Source organism: Centruroides sculpturatus, unplaced genomic scaffold (assembly GCF_000671375.1).
Source record: "Centruroides sculpturatus isolate CEXI.00-Female unplaced genomic scaffold, Cexi_2.0 scaffold1235, whole genome shotgun sequence".
NCBI lineage: Eukaryota > Metazoa > Arthropoda > Arachnida > Scorpiones > Buthidae > Centruroides > Centruroides sculpturatus.
The window spans coordinates 140,964-157,929 of record NW_019385386.1 but is presented as its reverse complement, the minus strand read 5'-3'; the positions used below and the strand labels follow the sequence as shown (position 1 = coordinate 157,929).

At 23.9% G+C, this 16,966-nt stretch overlaps 1 protein-coding gene across 1 annotated transcript; it reads left to right on the top strand.

The window, feature by feature from the left end:
• The first annotated feature begins 1,694 nt into the window (after positions 1–1,694).
• On the top strand, positions 1,695–16,539 carry LOC111638398 (brain-specific serine protease 4-like). The gene is made up of 8 exons (XM_023384103.1): positions 1,695–1,832; positions 8,958–9,090; positions 9,173–9,445; positions 9,640–9,716; positions 15,636–15,721; positions 15,803–16,083; positions 16,157–16,314; positions 16,384–16,539. The coding sequence occupies exons 2-8, from the start codon at positions 8,985–8,987 to the stop codon at positions 16,537–16,539; spliced, it is 1,137 nt and encodes a 378-aa protein (XP_023239871.1). The 5' UTR covers positions 1,695–1,832; positions 8,958–8,984.
• The last annotated feature ends 427 nt before the right edge of the window (positions 16,540–16,966 follow it).

Below are 16,966 nucleotides of genomic sequence, written 5' to 3'. Positions count from 1 at the left end.
ACAATTGGTTTTATTTGCACTTACGCCTCTGTATGTGTTCTATATTTACTTACGAACGTTTATTTATTAACTTTTATTTATATTAATACAAATTCTGCTTTTAATGTGTTTTTTTATGTGTTTGTGTGTAAAAACACGTTTGTGCAAACACGTTTTATAAATTTATTTGTATTTTCGGGCATTTATTTATATAATTTTTACTCGTATATAATTATAATAATTAAATATCTACACCAAAAATTAATATATACAGCATAAGCTATTTTATATATTATTATTATTTTGTATGTATTAAATAATGCGTAAATTAATTATTAATTTAAATTTTAATTTACTAAATTATATAAACGTACTGTACAAACACGACGAAAAATTTATTTAATAATATTAAAATATTTAATATTAGAAGCATAGAAAGGTATTTGTTTAAAAATTTAATATATAAGTGATTAATTTATATCAAAATTATACATTATGTAGCAATACATTATAACTAGTTACCGAATACATATTCTTCATTAAAGCGAGAAAATTTGCAATTTTACAGTTAAATATCTCTTTAAAGCCTTTAAAGTATGTCAACACTATGCCTAATTATAGTAAATTCCACCAAATATGAGCTATATATCGAGTCAACCACGTGTAAAATGTCGAATGTTATCTGCATGAATGACATTTTCGTCATTAACACATTTAAGTATAGAAAATATCTGATATAAGTNTAATATATTTTTATATATATATATATATATATATATACGAGCGATTATAATAATTATATTCGATAAATTAAAATAATCATATTCTGTACATGACTATATATTATCATTACATTAATATTGCAAGCGTGTTAATTTAAATGATTTTGTTTAAAGGTGTAAAAAAATCAATCTTATTTAATTTTTATGCTAGTATTTTCTTTTTTTTAATATTAAAAAAGCAAAAAAATAGTTTTCGTGTATTGAAAGACGTAAAGGAAGTGATGAGTAGCATGCAACATCAACAGTTATATGTCGTAAAACATGCAAACCTTTTACTATTTATAAACCAAATAAAATATAAAACAGCATTTCTTTAGCAGTTTAACTATCTTCTTTCAACAAACATCACTAAAATAGAAAAAAAGGGAGAAAGGTGTTTTTACATCTTTTTCTTTATCGGATAATGTCTCGCGGATTTTATACAATTATTTATATTGTGGCCCTATGAATCTATTTATATAATTCCTAATTATAAAGATAAAATTCATTACTTTTTCTTTTATATAACATTCGTCTGTAACGAAAGTTTGTATATACTGTTCAATACAGTACAACACAAGACAAACTTAAATCTTTAATGCGTGAGAGATATTTTGGTGAAATATAAAAGACGGGAAACTGAAAGCACGAATATTGAAAGTTCTAAAGAAAAAAATAAGAAGAATTAAATATATATATAGAGGAGGAAGACTTGTTCTTCTAAGATACGAACATAAAAGCAATTAAAAGTGAAGAATTTCCGCTAAGGAAAAATATATTGTCAGAAACTTTGATAGCTCGGGGAGGAGTAGAACCTGAGCATGTCCAATTACAAATAATATAAAAAAAGGTATATATATAGGACTATAAGAAAAGAAAAATCTTTTGACCAAGAAAACAGAAAAATCATTGTCGAAACGGACAGATAATCTGCCCTCTCTTTAACCCCTCAATTAGGACATGGGTCAATATCCAGCGTAAGGTCAATCGCCTTTATCACATAACCTATAATTCAGTACAACCAGAACTACCAGATTTTATTATGTTAGAACAACAAGACTCTTCTGCATCTTTAATACCTCATCAAGAGTTGTATGTATTTTTTCTCCTAACAATTTATTTTTACTTAATCACAAAAAATGCTGTTTTCTTACGATTAATAACTGTTATACTGTATATATTATATTTAATATGTATAAGCAGTGTATATGAGGTTAGTAGCTTTCGTAGGAAAATATTATTGCTGCTGTAATAGTAAATGCTAGGGGGTAAAAAAAGGATAATGGCGTGATTTGCTACAATAAATCGATGTTTAAATCGTTAATGATGTGGCAGAGAAAAGAAACTGATGAAGGAAAAATAAATAATATAATATATAAAACTATAGTTTTAGGAAAATAGTTAAAATTTAACTTAGATTTTAAAGATTAGCTGATTGATTAAGTGATATATTTATATAAATATTTAATTTGTTTACTATTTAACCAATTTATAAAAATAATAAAAATTAAGATAGTTGTATTTTTTATTTTTTGTAAATTATTTATTACGTTTAATTAGATAAATAAATAAAATAAGAACAGTTATTAAATATAAAGAATAAAATATACTACTTTTAAAACATTAATATTTAATTTATTAATTAATTTAAAATTTTTTAATCTGTTTTAAATTTTTATTACATTTAATTTAAAAATTTCTTATTTTATTTTTTAAATCTAAATAAATAAATACGTGTTTGTTGCATGTATTTTTAATATTATTTTTAATTGATAATGATTGTTATATTTAGTGNTTATTGTAGTAATATTTTAAGCATTTTATACTTAAAAAATAATATATTTAATTAATAATAATTACCTATAATTATATTTCTTAATTAATTTACTTTAAAAATGTGATTTTTTTCCCTTTATTTTCTGGTCCTTTGTTATAAGTAATGTTTGTAATGAATTATGTTTCATGACTTGTAGTAATTTTTCAACTTGACTCAATTCCTTTGAAAAATGAACCTTTATTGCAATGCTAATTTTCAACACTAATTTGCCTCTGCATGAAACATCTAATCATGTTTAATACATACGTATACATATATTATTTACAATATTTTATAATGAAAATTTTATTTATGTCTAGTAATATTATTGATTATACTTTGTAAGATATCTTTTCAAAGTTATACAATTTTTAATATTATTATTACTATAAGTATGCAGAAGGCACTAAAGTAAAAAATGTATAAATCATAACATAATATATATTCCAACTAGAAGATTTATTATTAATATTCCAGTGGAATATATAAAGCTTATATTCCTCTTCAATGAGCTATAACTATAAATATAGATCTTGTGTAAAATATACAAATCTTCAAAATTTTTCTAATAAAAACTAATAAAATTTTTTTAAGTTTTATTTTAAGAATTTTATGTATTGAAAGTCGTAATTTTTTCTTAAAAAAATAAAATTTATTAAACCATATCAACACACTAAACTAGAATAGTGTAAAGATTTAAAGAACAAGATATGTTAAGAAAGTAATAATTTTAATTAGCATTTCCTTATCTATATATATAATATAATGTGGAGATTTAACCAAATATAACACTTGTCCTACATAAATATAATTTTTTTTTAACTATTTAAATTTTATTATAAAGCTATACAATATTATAAAATTTTAATAAGATTTGTAATCATATTCAGCTATTTAAATGATATTTTAAAATTTTATTCTTATATTTGAGAGATTTTTATTAATAAAATTTACATAAAAATATAAGAAAATTTTAGAAATATAAGATTATTTACTATCTTTTTGATAAAAAGCTTTTATAAAATTATTAATAGTTCCTTTTAAGATTATTTAAAAGAAATGATTAATATATGTATTTTTAGTTATGAATTTTTATATATTTTAATATATTTGGGGCAGTTCCCTTTAGTTTCCTGTGGTATTTTCTTCACAGGCTATTTCCTTATAAATATAGGTCATATCTTTATGTACTTTTTTTCTTGTTACAAATAATTACAATAAACAAACTAGAATGACAATGAAAAGTATGCCAGACTCTAATACAATTCATATTATTTTATTACTTAATTTCTTTTTAAATTTGAAATTCTTAAAATTAATAATAATTATTTTTATTTTTCTAACATTGATGTAATATTTAATGATTTTTAATTATGCAATTCAATTATCTATCAAAATTTATGCTTGTGTATTGAATAATTTCTTATGGTTTTTACTGTATAAGAATAAATAAATAATGTTATATTTTATAACATTAAGTCAATTTAATTTCTTAATTCAAAGGTTGGTTATTTGGAATAATATATTATAAAAATTTGCGTTAATTTCGAAATGTAAGGCTATTAAATATTTATTTAAATACTGAATGTAGGAAAAACTTGGCAATAATTGATTCTTATCTGTTTAAATATGCAAGAAATATAAAATAATTCTAAAAATATAGAATATATATGAACAAATTATCATTTTTTGATAAATATTTTAGATATTTCAGCTCTACTTCATTCTAAAAAACTATCCTATAATAGTAAATGAATGTGTAAATGAGTTTGGTAGTGCCATGAGATAAAATAATTATAAGCAGCAATCCATAACAATAATTTACAATCATAAATAAATTTCATATTTTTGTAGTTAAATATATAACGTATTTATGATTAATTTATAAAAATAAATATGAGGTATGATCTTGTTTATTTGCTTTATTTATAACTATATTTTTTAATAAAATATTTTTATTTAATATGCATTAATTATTTATACGACTAGAAAATAATAAAAAGTTTATTTGTTTATGAGAAAATTCCAGATATAAAAAACAAAAACAATTCTTTAAAATATAATTATATTATAGAATACAATTTTATTAAGATAAACAAAAAGTTAATTTAGTAAAGAATCAAGATAAAAAACTTTCAATAAACCTTACATAAGTTAAATTTAATTTTTGTTTTTTGCGTTTTTTTTAACTATAGTATATTTTTGACTTATTTATAAACTTACATTTACCAGAATAGCTTGTAGAATTGCAGAAACTCAAACAGATTTTATTCAAATATATCCTTCAAGCACCAGTGAACATAATTGTCTTTATGTAATACAGGATATGTTACGCTATTTATTTACATTGTAATAAAAAAAAATTTTAAGTAATTTTTCTTTCTTTTCTATTACTGTGTAAATATTAAGAACTTTCCTTTGTTTCTGTACTTGCAACTTAATAGTATTCTATTTTAGTACGTTGAATTTTGTTAAATTTTAATGTTTTTACTTCTGCATAAAACGAATTAAATTTCTATTTTTAAAAAATTTATACAATAAATAATAAAGTAACTATTAATATTTTAATTTCAACACATTTATATAAATATATATTTTATTATTTATTGAATAATTTTAATTTTTATTCGCTAATTTTTAACAATTTTCTATACCTCGAATGTAATTAAATTAGGTTTATAAACAAAGGAAAAATTACATAAATAATCCAATTTTTTTTCAATTTTAGAAAATCAATACGATCTTTTTAAATATTCTAAATTAAAATATTTAATAAATAAAAAAGTTTGTAAAAGTTTGAAGTAAATTTTTTTATTGAAACATTTAAAAAAGTGTTTGAAGACAGAGTTTTTGTGAGATTGTCAGATCAATGTTACTGCAAATATTTTGGCAAGTATCTTTTAATTGGGATTAGAACAAGCTGTAGAATCTAGTGATATATAACCTTACTATAATCCTCTACTCGGATCGTAAATGTATCATGAAACCTTTCGATATCTTCAACGGTAGATAATGCGTTATATGGATCATCTTTCAGCAATCGTTTCCTTCAGAAAATCTTCAGAGTGTTAGGAGGAGAAAAAATATTCAGAAAATAAAGCGAAATTTTCCATTTTCTTCTGATAAATTTTTCTCTTTTTTTTTTAACAATTTGCATTGCAACATTTTTGTTGCAGATTTTGAATATTATCACAATTTTAATGGAGGATAAATTTAACACTAAATAGATGTTGCATAATGTTTTCAGAATTATAAATGATTTTTGTAAACAAATGTATATATTTGTGAGGTCAAACACACATTTGAACTCTTAAATTAGCATTTATTAAGTAGGACAGCTTACTAAAAATTGCAGCACGATTTATTATGGTTACAGTGATTTTACTAGCACAAGGTCATTGTAAAAATGCATCTTCCACGATATCAGAAACATTTTCAAAATTATAGAGTCCCTACTAGAACAAGGTCAGTAGAAAATATATGTTTCTCTTTCATGCTAACAAAGAAACATCATCAAATTATCATAAAAATCTTCAGTTTGAATTCCTCCTTAATGGTCGCTTGGTAAAATAACATAACGAGTCGCTTCACTTCGCATCGAGTCAACCATTAAATAATGCGAGAAGCCATAGATTATATTATTTAATGGTCGACTCGTTGAAGATTTGGATAATTAATGATGAAAATCGCAATTTTTTGGCTTGAGTAAGTTTTAATCTTAATAAGTAGACTACTTTTGACCTTGCCAAACCATGGTGAAAGCTGATGACCGCGACAGATTCGAGCCATGAAGTAAATCGTAATTCTAAACTTTTTGGTCTCTTCACCAAAAAAAAAAAAAAGCAGGTTAAGAAACTTAATTCTTGTGTCCTTTCAAGCTTGATAAATATATATTTTTTTTCTCTTTTTCTGTAGACTTAATATACGAATCTTCATTTTATCACTGATCAGTCTCAAATAAGGACACTAACTCGATTTACAACCATTTTCTTTTTGTACTTTTTCTACGTAATTTCATTATTTTGTTGTTTGAATACATGATTCGACTTAATTTTAAAGTTTCCTAATGTTAGAGAGGTGAAATGAGATTAAGAAATGCAGCAATGGATAAGAATATGTAAAATTCTACAACTGTTCACAAAAGTTGTACGAATTGTATAAACTAATTATTTTCATTATTTATGCAGAATTCACGAAAACAAATTAATTTTAATAACATCTGTCGATAAGAATTAAGCGTCAAAATTATGCTTGTTCTTGTAGGTTTGTGTGTAAATTATACATGCTGATTTATAATTCAAGTTATTCGTAAAATATTTAATTAATTCATAAATAGAATAATGAAGTGTGAAAAGTGAATAAATAAACTTATTTCTTTATTAAATGAAGTAACCTATTTTATATTCTTAAATATTAAAGTATCATGCAATATTTAAATCATATTAATGATTTTCAATGAAGTTTAGATTCTTAAAATCATTAAATTAAAGCAATAAATTAATGAGCTAGTTAAATGATCGAACTATAATTTATACAGCATAATTTGCTTGCATAAAATTGCCTTTCTTTGGTCTTACGAACGAGTTTTGATCTAGTATCGTATTAAATAAAATAAAATATTTTTAAAGCCATTTTTTGCTAGTCGATATCAACGGAAATTTGGATTTAGTCCTGATTTACAGTTGTTTTTTTCTCGTAAACATCTTTGAAATTCCTGATTAATTCCTTTGTTTTGAGCAGCGGCTAGAGAACTACTAGATAATTCAATTTGAAGAACTTGAGTTTTAATTAATTAAATCATAGAATCATTAAAGTATTCAGCGTTAAAGAGAGTACGTTTGTTAATTTATGGGATAACTATTTAAAGTATTGAAAGTATTGAAATTAAAGTAAGAATTGATATCTTTATAATAAACTTTTACTTTTAAAATATTAGTAATTATTTCACAAAATATGCCACTTGATTGTACAATTTAATAGTGATATATAATGTACTGTACAGTCATATAAGTTTATAATTTTTATGTATATTTTTGTCCATGTACTGTACAATTGGTTTTATTTGCACTTACGCCTCTGTATGTGTTCTATATTTACTTACGAACGTTTATTTATTAACTTTTATTTATATTAATACAAATTCTGCTTTTAATGTGTTTTTTTATGTGTTTGTGTGTAAAAACACGTTTGTGCAAACACGTTTTATAAATTTATTTGTATTTTCGGGCATTTATTTATATAATTTTTACTCGTATANTGATAAAGTTATAAATAATTTTAAATGTTTCTACGAAGATATAAAATCTTTTATCAAATATAAAAGATACACATTTCATAAAATTTTATTTTAAACAATCTAGCAGAGTTGATTAACTTTCCTGGCAACATTTGGTGGCGCCATCTGTTATCATATTTTATTTTTAAAATCTTTATATTTTTAACTATTATAAAATGAGAAAAAACTTAATTTTGAGGATAAGGATGGGTTTTGTAAAAAAAATTGTAAATGCTAATAACGAGTAAAATCGTTATTAAATCAGATCCGACTGGAGATGCACACGATCCCCTTTATCTCTCCATACCCTCGATCTTTAACCATTAAACTTTAATAACATCAATTTCTCTATTAAACAAACCACCCTGCAAAATTTCAGGAATTTTTGACAAAAAGTACAAGAGCTATTAAGCTACAAAGAGTGTGAACAAAATCGTGCCCCTCACACACACATCCATACATACAGAAATTTCCTCCGATTTTTTTTTTTTTTTGCATTTCTCGACGTTTCAAAGGTGTCCTGAGTTTAAAAATGTAAAAATCTTGTGGATCATTTTCCCCTCTGTTATATATGACAGCCGGGAAAGTAAAAATAAACATTTTCATTAAAATATTAAATACGCAGTTAAAATGAATGGCGATTGGATAAAGAAATAGATGGAGATAAATTAATTTCCGCCTCTTGTTATTTCTTTAACCAATCCTCGATCTAATTGCCAGCACGTGTTAAAATCTTTTAGAAATGTATCATTCATATTCAATGATGAACTTCCTAAGTTTACAGGAAAATTTTAATCTGTTTAACTTCCTTTAAAATAGATAAACATCATTACATTCATTTATAATATTTACTGCATTAAATATGCCATTAATGAGTTTATTTTTAAGTTATAAAAAAATGAAAATTTATTATTGAAAAACATTTCTTTATTCTTCGTATTTGAGTGTCTGAAGTACTGTACTGTACAGTACATTATAAACAATATTATTTATTATAAATTTAAAAAATATATAACAATCATAAGCTATATTTAGAAATTCTTATTTTCTTAAGTAAGAGAATTTGTTGAGATTTAAAAAGAATTAACTTTTTATTTTAATGAAATATTGATTTTTGTTTTTTTAGATCCATCTGCGCACATGCCTAAAACGCATGATGCTAGTATTTTACCTCCTACTTCTTGTAGGAGGTTCTCTTTCACAAGACAGAAATTCTCTTGACGGATCCAGAAATATAACGAGTAAAACAATAAATAAACGTAAGTTCATGGGGAAAACATCAATATAAAGCTAAATTATCATTTAATAAAAATTTAAAATAAATTAAATAATGTTTTTCAGGCTCGATCTTCACTATAAATATTAGTCCAACGTTCGAGCAAGAAGAACCTCATAATAACTATGGTGGCTTGATGACATTTATGAAGCCATCCAGGCAAAGCAACGTTTTTACGTATTGTTCTAGTGGTTCTAAATGTCAATTTTTTCTTTATTGCTATTTATCGGGTGGTACTTTAGGTTCTTCTTGTGGACCATTATTTTCTTGTTGTGTCAAGAAAAAACCACAACCAAAAATCAAAAGAGTTAACTATGGTCCTGTGCGCAACGATCCATGTAAGTATATATATATATATATTTGTTCATTTTTACCTTATAAATATTTATATTTATGAATATATGATAAAGTTAATATTTGAAATTTCTTACTTTTTTTTTTATAAAATAAAGGGCTATGTTAAGATATTTTATAGAGATATAACACTATCTTGAACGTGTACAAGATACATTGAATATTCATTTTCGTGCAGATTGCGGAAGAAATTCTGTGAAAACCAGCAGAATTGTTGGTGGAAATGATGCCTCGTTTGGCCAGTTTCCATGGCAAGTATGTAGATAAAAATCAAATAATAATTATAAAGAAATTTTTATTTATAGTATTAAAAAATCATATATAAATTAGTTCCAGAAATTCCCAAAAAGTTCATAATATTAGTCTTAAAAAAAGCAATGAATTTTAATAAAATTATTAATATTAACTATTGATATAAGTTAAAAATTTATTTTATCATTAATTAAAATTATAAGCACAATTTATAATTTATAAAATTAAATATTCTTTAAGCGTTTTGTATCGNCATACTGCACTATATATATATATATTTAATCTTTGTTCTCGGGTTTATTGTTAATCTATTTAGTCTTTATTGTGATGGATAAACAGATATGTCAACCATGAACGATATGTCAAAGATCTTATAGACCAGTAGCTGAAGATGCATAGTTAAACTACTACCGGTATGACAACTTGAAACTACTACAAAATATGATGTATGGCTTATCTGCCATCAAATCTGATATTATTGATAGCTATCATTTTACTCTTTGTAAAATTATCCAACATAAAATCATATTAAATATGTATAAATATATAAAAAGCATCAGTTAACAAGTATTTATATACAAAAATATGTTTATGTATTGCGTATAGGAGAACTTATAAAAAGTTTCTTTCATTTTTTTTATACAATTTTTATCTTGGTATTTGTTAAATATTTTGTTAGCGTGAATTTCTATATCAAGAAATAAGAGAAATAAGCTATATTTTCTAAATTTAAAATGTTAAAGTTAAAAAATTAATAGAAGAATAAAAAAAATATATATATACATTTATTTATTTAAAAATTACGTGTGTAAATGTGATTAATATCTTAACAAAGATTAACAAGTAAACACGTTAAGTTGCATCTACGTAAACATAACTCATCTCTTGAAATTCATGAACACAGACATTAATGAAAGATCAGAGCTTATGAAAATGGCAAAATTCCCAAATATCTGGATGAATTGCCACTCAGATGCTATCATATATTTGATAGTTTGGTTGGTGATAAATAATATCATACAATTTAAACTATTCTTAGCAACGTGTATTGATTTATTCTTAAACAGAAACATAATTTTTTCATACATTTTTCTATATTGAATGCTTATAAAATAATAAGACAGCATCAAATGTAAGATATAGCGTTATTTTTGGATATATTTTGTTCTTAATTTTATCTAGAACATATATTTTTGTCAGTTCCAAGCTTGTTTTTAGTAACAGATTGATATCCATGTTAGAAATTGATTTATAGATCTGTTTAGTAAGATATAATGATCAAACAAATAGGTCTATGTCGACAAATTTATCTACTTTCTTGTCAGCTAAAATTTAAGATATGAATCGATATTACATAATTGATGAAAGTATCAACTTTAAACAACTATTTGAAAAGTCATTAGTAAGTTGAATATTAAAAACATAAAGAAGCAGTATATTTTTTAAAATCAATTATTGGGAAAATTAGCAAATGATTCTAATAATAGCTCCTCAATTAAATTATTGCTAAATTTAAAATTAATTCGTTTCTAAATTTTATTGTACTCTGTAAATGCGAAAAGTTATTTAATTTTGAAGAAATTAATAAGATAAATTTGGGAGAGAGAGAGAGAGAGAGAGAGAGAGAGAATATATTATATAATAAAACACAATATAATCCTTTGAAGAATAAAAAAAATTAAATTTTATTTATAATATTTCGTAGATATTTTTTTAAAATTAGAAATTACGTCATAATATGATTGGTTGAAGAGCGAATTGATTAATTACGATATAATAACCACGCCCTTTAATTCTTGTTTACGTCTCTAACCAATCAGCGAAATGAACGTATATCGCCTTAAAAAAGGTATTTAATTTTTGTACAGTAGAATTCCATAACCAAAAAATTCTAATTAAAAAAAATTGTTAATGTATTTTTAAAATCGAAAAATAGCATTAAATTCTATTATACATCTGCAAAAATAATTAATTTACTTATTAAATATATATTTTTTAATTTTCATAAAATGCCTGCCGTTCAATAAATTATACAGACTATATATATATATTTTTTAATATAAATAGATATTTGAATTTATAGGAAGAGGAATATCCTGATTACAGACGAAAAGTACTAGACCAATGTCTTAAAGAGTTTTCAAGAAGAATTAGATTAAAATGTTTAATTAAACCGTATTTTAATTAAGAAAGATTAATTTGTAATTAAGTGGACTAAAGATAGGAAAAAAAGGAATTAAACAATATAATTAAAAGATTTATAAAGATATTTATTTAAAAATAATCTCGATAGATATAGTTTCAGTGTTGTATTTGTTTGAAAATTTTATGTTCTCAACGAATTTATTGATAAAGTTCTTCTAATTTTGATGGTTAGAAGAAGGATTTTATTGATTTTTAATGGAATTAAGAGAAGACAATAGCAATTAACATTGGAGCACAATTCTTTAGAGAAGGGGCGGTTAAGTACAGATCAAGTAGCAGATAAGGATCACAAATATCAGCAAGAGAATCGATGACCTGTACATTCACCTATCAATTTTATGAATAGAATTTGAAGCATGCTTTGATATTGAAAAATCTCATCTAAAGGAATCTTTTCTTTAAGGAAACTGATAATGTTGAGGGAAACATTAATTTAAATTTAATTTTAAATTTATTTTAAAGCTAGCTTAAAGAAAATCTCAACTACTGGACAGTTTAAATTAAAAAAAATGATTCATAGACTTATTTATAAGATTTATATCTTAAAGTTTACTTAGAAAAATCGATTTAAATCCAAGTATCGATTAAATTATACACGTGTTTATCGTTTAAAATTAGAATTTATGGCAAGAAGGCAACTTGTCAACATTTGAAAAAGTAATTACAAATTCGTACATTTTTTTCTTGTAAATTACTTTCTTGTAAAAAAATTTAAAAAAAATAACATTTAAGAATTCAATTTGTAACAATAAAAGCAACATATTACAGCAGGCGAAAAGCAAAGCCAACATAAACAACATTAACTTGACTTTTAAGTTGCGATCCGGTCATTAAAAGTGCTAATGCACTGTTAACACGGTGTGTGTTATCTCATGTAAAGAATAAGAATAATAGCTTTGTATTTTTATTAAAAAGCTATTAACGTTAGAAAAATTAATAAAGAACATTTTAATATAGAGTTAATAATAAAAAATTGTTTGAACGCCGAAAAAATATTTAAAATTTTTATCTAAAAATACCAACTTAACCATACATCATCTCAGCATACTGCACTGTATATATATATATTTAATCTTTGTTCTCGGGTTTATTGTTAATCTATTTAGTCTTTATTGTGATGGATAAACAGATATGTCAACCATGAACGATATGTCAAAGATCTTATAGACCAGTAGCTGAAGATGCATAGTTAAACTACTACCGGTATGACAACTTGAAACTACTACAAAATATGATGTATGGCTTATCTGCCATCAAATCTGATATTATTGATAGCTATCATTTTACTCTTTGTAAAATTATCCAACATAAAATCATATTAAATATGTATAAATATATAAAAAGCATCAGTTAACAAGTATTTATATACAAAAATATGTTTATGTATATAAGCGTATTGTATAATTTATGATCATCTTAAGTTTATTTTCATAAAATTTTTAAAAGTTTTGTCTTTATATTTAATATAATTATTTAAACGTGAACAAGTTCGAATTTAAAATTGAATGAGAATAATATCGTAGCGTGCATTTATTTTAATTATATTTTAAATAAGAAAAAGTAATTTTAAAAGAGGAGGAAGATAAAATTTCAATTTTTAAGTAGAGAAACTATTTTATTCATGTCTTGTTTATCGTTGTTTGTCATGAGATCTGACATAATTAATTATAGTATTTTAAAGTTCCAAATATATATATTTATTCATTTATATCGCTTAAATAAACCAAACTCATTAAAAGTTCACAAATTCCATTAAGATATAGGCCTATCTGTTATAATTCTCTATTTATTCCACTTATTAAGAAGTTTTCGTTTATTTCTTCAGTTATCTTTATTTTGCAGTTTAATACTCTTTAAAATGTTCTAGAGAAATCATTTTTTTCTATAAAATCTTTTCAAATATCTTATAACGTTCAATAAATATAACAGTAGGTGTAGAAATTTACATGATACAATTTAAATTGATATATTTCAACAATGTAATGGGGTGTAAAGGACACTAATCTGAAGAATGCAGATAATTTTCCTGAATAAAAATTTCGTATTTGAATTCCAGTTCAATGTCAAATTCCGTTCTAGAAGCTCCAGTTTATCCTTGATGTATGATAATTTGATTTATAAATCGACATGAAGTTAACTGAACTTATAAGCTCGTTTTCTGTGTTAATTATCTTTATATAGATCAACATCCTTGTAGGAAATTCATGATTTTGGTCGTTAAGAACATTAAAACGTGCAAACATAAATTTAATCGTATTTAAAGTTCGTAATTGTTATATAAATAATTGTATTTTTATCAATCTTTTGCTGCAGAGTTATTTTTAAGTTGTTTTAATTAAAAATTCTACTAAAAATTCGGAAATATAAACGATAAAAAAGAGCTAAATTTTAAATATTTTAATCTAAAAATAATTGTGTAAATATATATTTTAAGTAAATTTTAAAATGCTAATTAAGCATGAAACCAGTGAAAAGAGTAAATAATTAATTAATTGATTTTTTCCTTTTTATAATTTTTCTTGAATTAATTAAATGATAAAAAATACATATTAACATACATAATTAAGTTAATTTCAGTTAATAGAGTTAATTTTTAAATACTGGAAGTGCAATTTTTATAAAAATGGGAAAATATCTTAAGAGTTGTTTGTTATATTAATTTTCATCTTTCTCGGTTCTTATGACGCTGAATTTAATGTTGTTTATATGCAAAATATTTACTTAAATAAAATCCGAATTAAATGCAAAAATATTTTGTTCGTTTAAAACTAGTTTAAATTCATTTGCATTAATTATATTTAATGTTATTTATATGCAAAATACAACATATTTTTTGAAAATTTATGATAGGCACGCTAATGTTTTTTCATGAAAAAGTACATGGAAGGATGAATTTAAAGATAAGATTTAATGTTTAAATGCTATTAAATCATTCAATAAAAAGTGGATTTTTCGTTAACATTAAATTAAACCTTTTTACTGAAGGATCTTTCAATGGTCCTTCAGACAAAGAATTTGGTTCTTCATCCATCCTTCATTTAGTCTCTTTATTGGTTCTTTAATAAAGGATTTAATATCTTTAAATTAAATCCCTTATTAAGTCCTTCCTTCATTGAAGGATTCTCAATGGTTTTTCATTAAAAGATTTGCTTTTTTATTAATCCTTCATTTAAATTTTACGAATCAATAAAGGATCTTTAAAAAAAATAAGGCTTTAGTATTGTATAAAGCAAATAAAATTGTATTATTTATAAATCAAACTATACATATACAGTACAGTACAGTATTGTACAGTACGTAAAGAAGTTAATGCTCTTATAAACAAAACAAAAGAAGCTTAAAGAATCAATAAAGGACTCGTATCATATAGGATTTAGTGTTATATGTGAGATAAATAAACATATTTTCTTTAAAAAGAATAATCCTAATATTCAATATACTTAAAATTTACTTACGGACAAATCGAGTTAATTTATTAAAAAATAAAACTAAATTCTCCATTTAATATATATCTTTTAATATTATGTTTTTCTTACGCCGCTAATAGGCTACTTAATGGAGATTATAAAGAATTACAATTCATTATAATCTCCATTAAGTATTATATGTAATGCAAAAGAATTATATGTAATGCATTATCAATTTGTTTATGCATCTGTAAGCTACTTAGTGATTATTTAATACCTTTTCCCCCTTTTTTAAATTTTTCTTCGCAAGGTTTTAATTCAAGTCGGCGGAAGTAGATGCGGAGGAGCATTAGTTGGTCGTAGACATGTTGTGACTGCTGGTCATTGTGTTGCTAGGTATGAATTCTAAAGCCATAAATGGTATAAATTATAGTAAAAAAGTCATAATCTCATCTCGTTCATCTTTATAAATTACAGATCTCAACATAATCCATCGAACATCAGAGTTACTTTGGGTGATTTCGTGTTACATTCCAATATCGAAAGTCTTCCAACTGAAACAATTGGAGTCAGTCAAGTAAAACTTCATCCTAACTTTCGCTTCACACCTCAGGCAGATCGCTATGATGTTGCTGTATTGATTCTTAAAAGAACTGCACCGTATCGTGCTAATATTAAACCAATATGTTTACCTCGAAAAAATGCTCGTTTCTTAGGAAGGACCGCTTACGCTGCAGGATGGGGAGCAGTTCAACCAGGTTCGAATCTAAAAATATGTTTATAAAATGCTCGTTTGAGACATTTTTTTGTTAATTTTAACAATATTTCTAGGCTCAAAACTTCGTCCGAAGGTCCTCCAATACGTTGGTGTACCCATTATAGATAATCAGGTATGCGAAACGTGGCATAAGAAGAGAGGAATTAACATCGAAATTCACGAAGAAATGTTGTGTGCAGGATACGAAAGAGGTGGAAGAGATGCGTGTCAAGTGAGTTTTCAATTGTAAAACCATTTTAACCTTTTAGTTCGAACGTAATTTTACTTTTTTATGTTCTAGGGTGATTCGGGAGGACCATTAATGATGAAAGAATATAACGTTTGGTATCTAGTAGGCATCGTTTCAGCAGGTTATTCCTGCGCAAAACAGCAACAACCAGGCATTTACCACCGAGTTAGTAGCTCTTCAGACTGGATATCTTCTAATATTAATTAAGAAAAATTAATATTATATTAAAAAAACGCGAAATGTTCCTAATTGGAAATCACAGCAAGGGCACGTGTCCTATGTAATAAAAAATCTCTCAATTAAATAATAATAATAAATAATAATAATAATAATTAATAAATATTATAGATAGATATATATTTTTATATGTATTTTTGAATGTGTAATGCCATTTATATTTTGTATTTATTTATAACTGGCGTTATTGTTATTGTTGCAAACTGGTTAAAATTCTGAACTAGAATTGAAGAAGATAGACTTAAAAAAATGGAAAAAGTACATTAAAAATCACCACTTCATGCTGTCTGTAATGTTTTAAATCTATTGTACAGTATATTGAATATTTTTTTTATATATATATAAATGATTTTGCATTTATAATGTCTCAGTTTCTTGTCTTTTTTGTTTTAATATT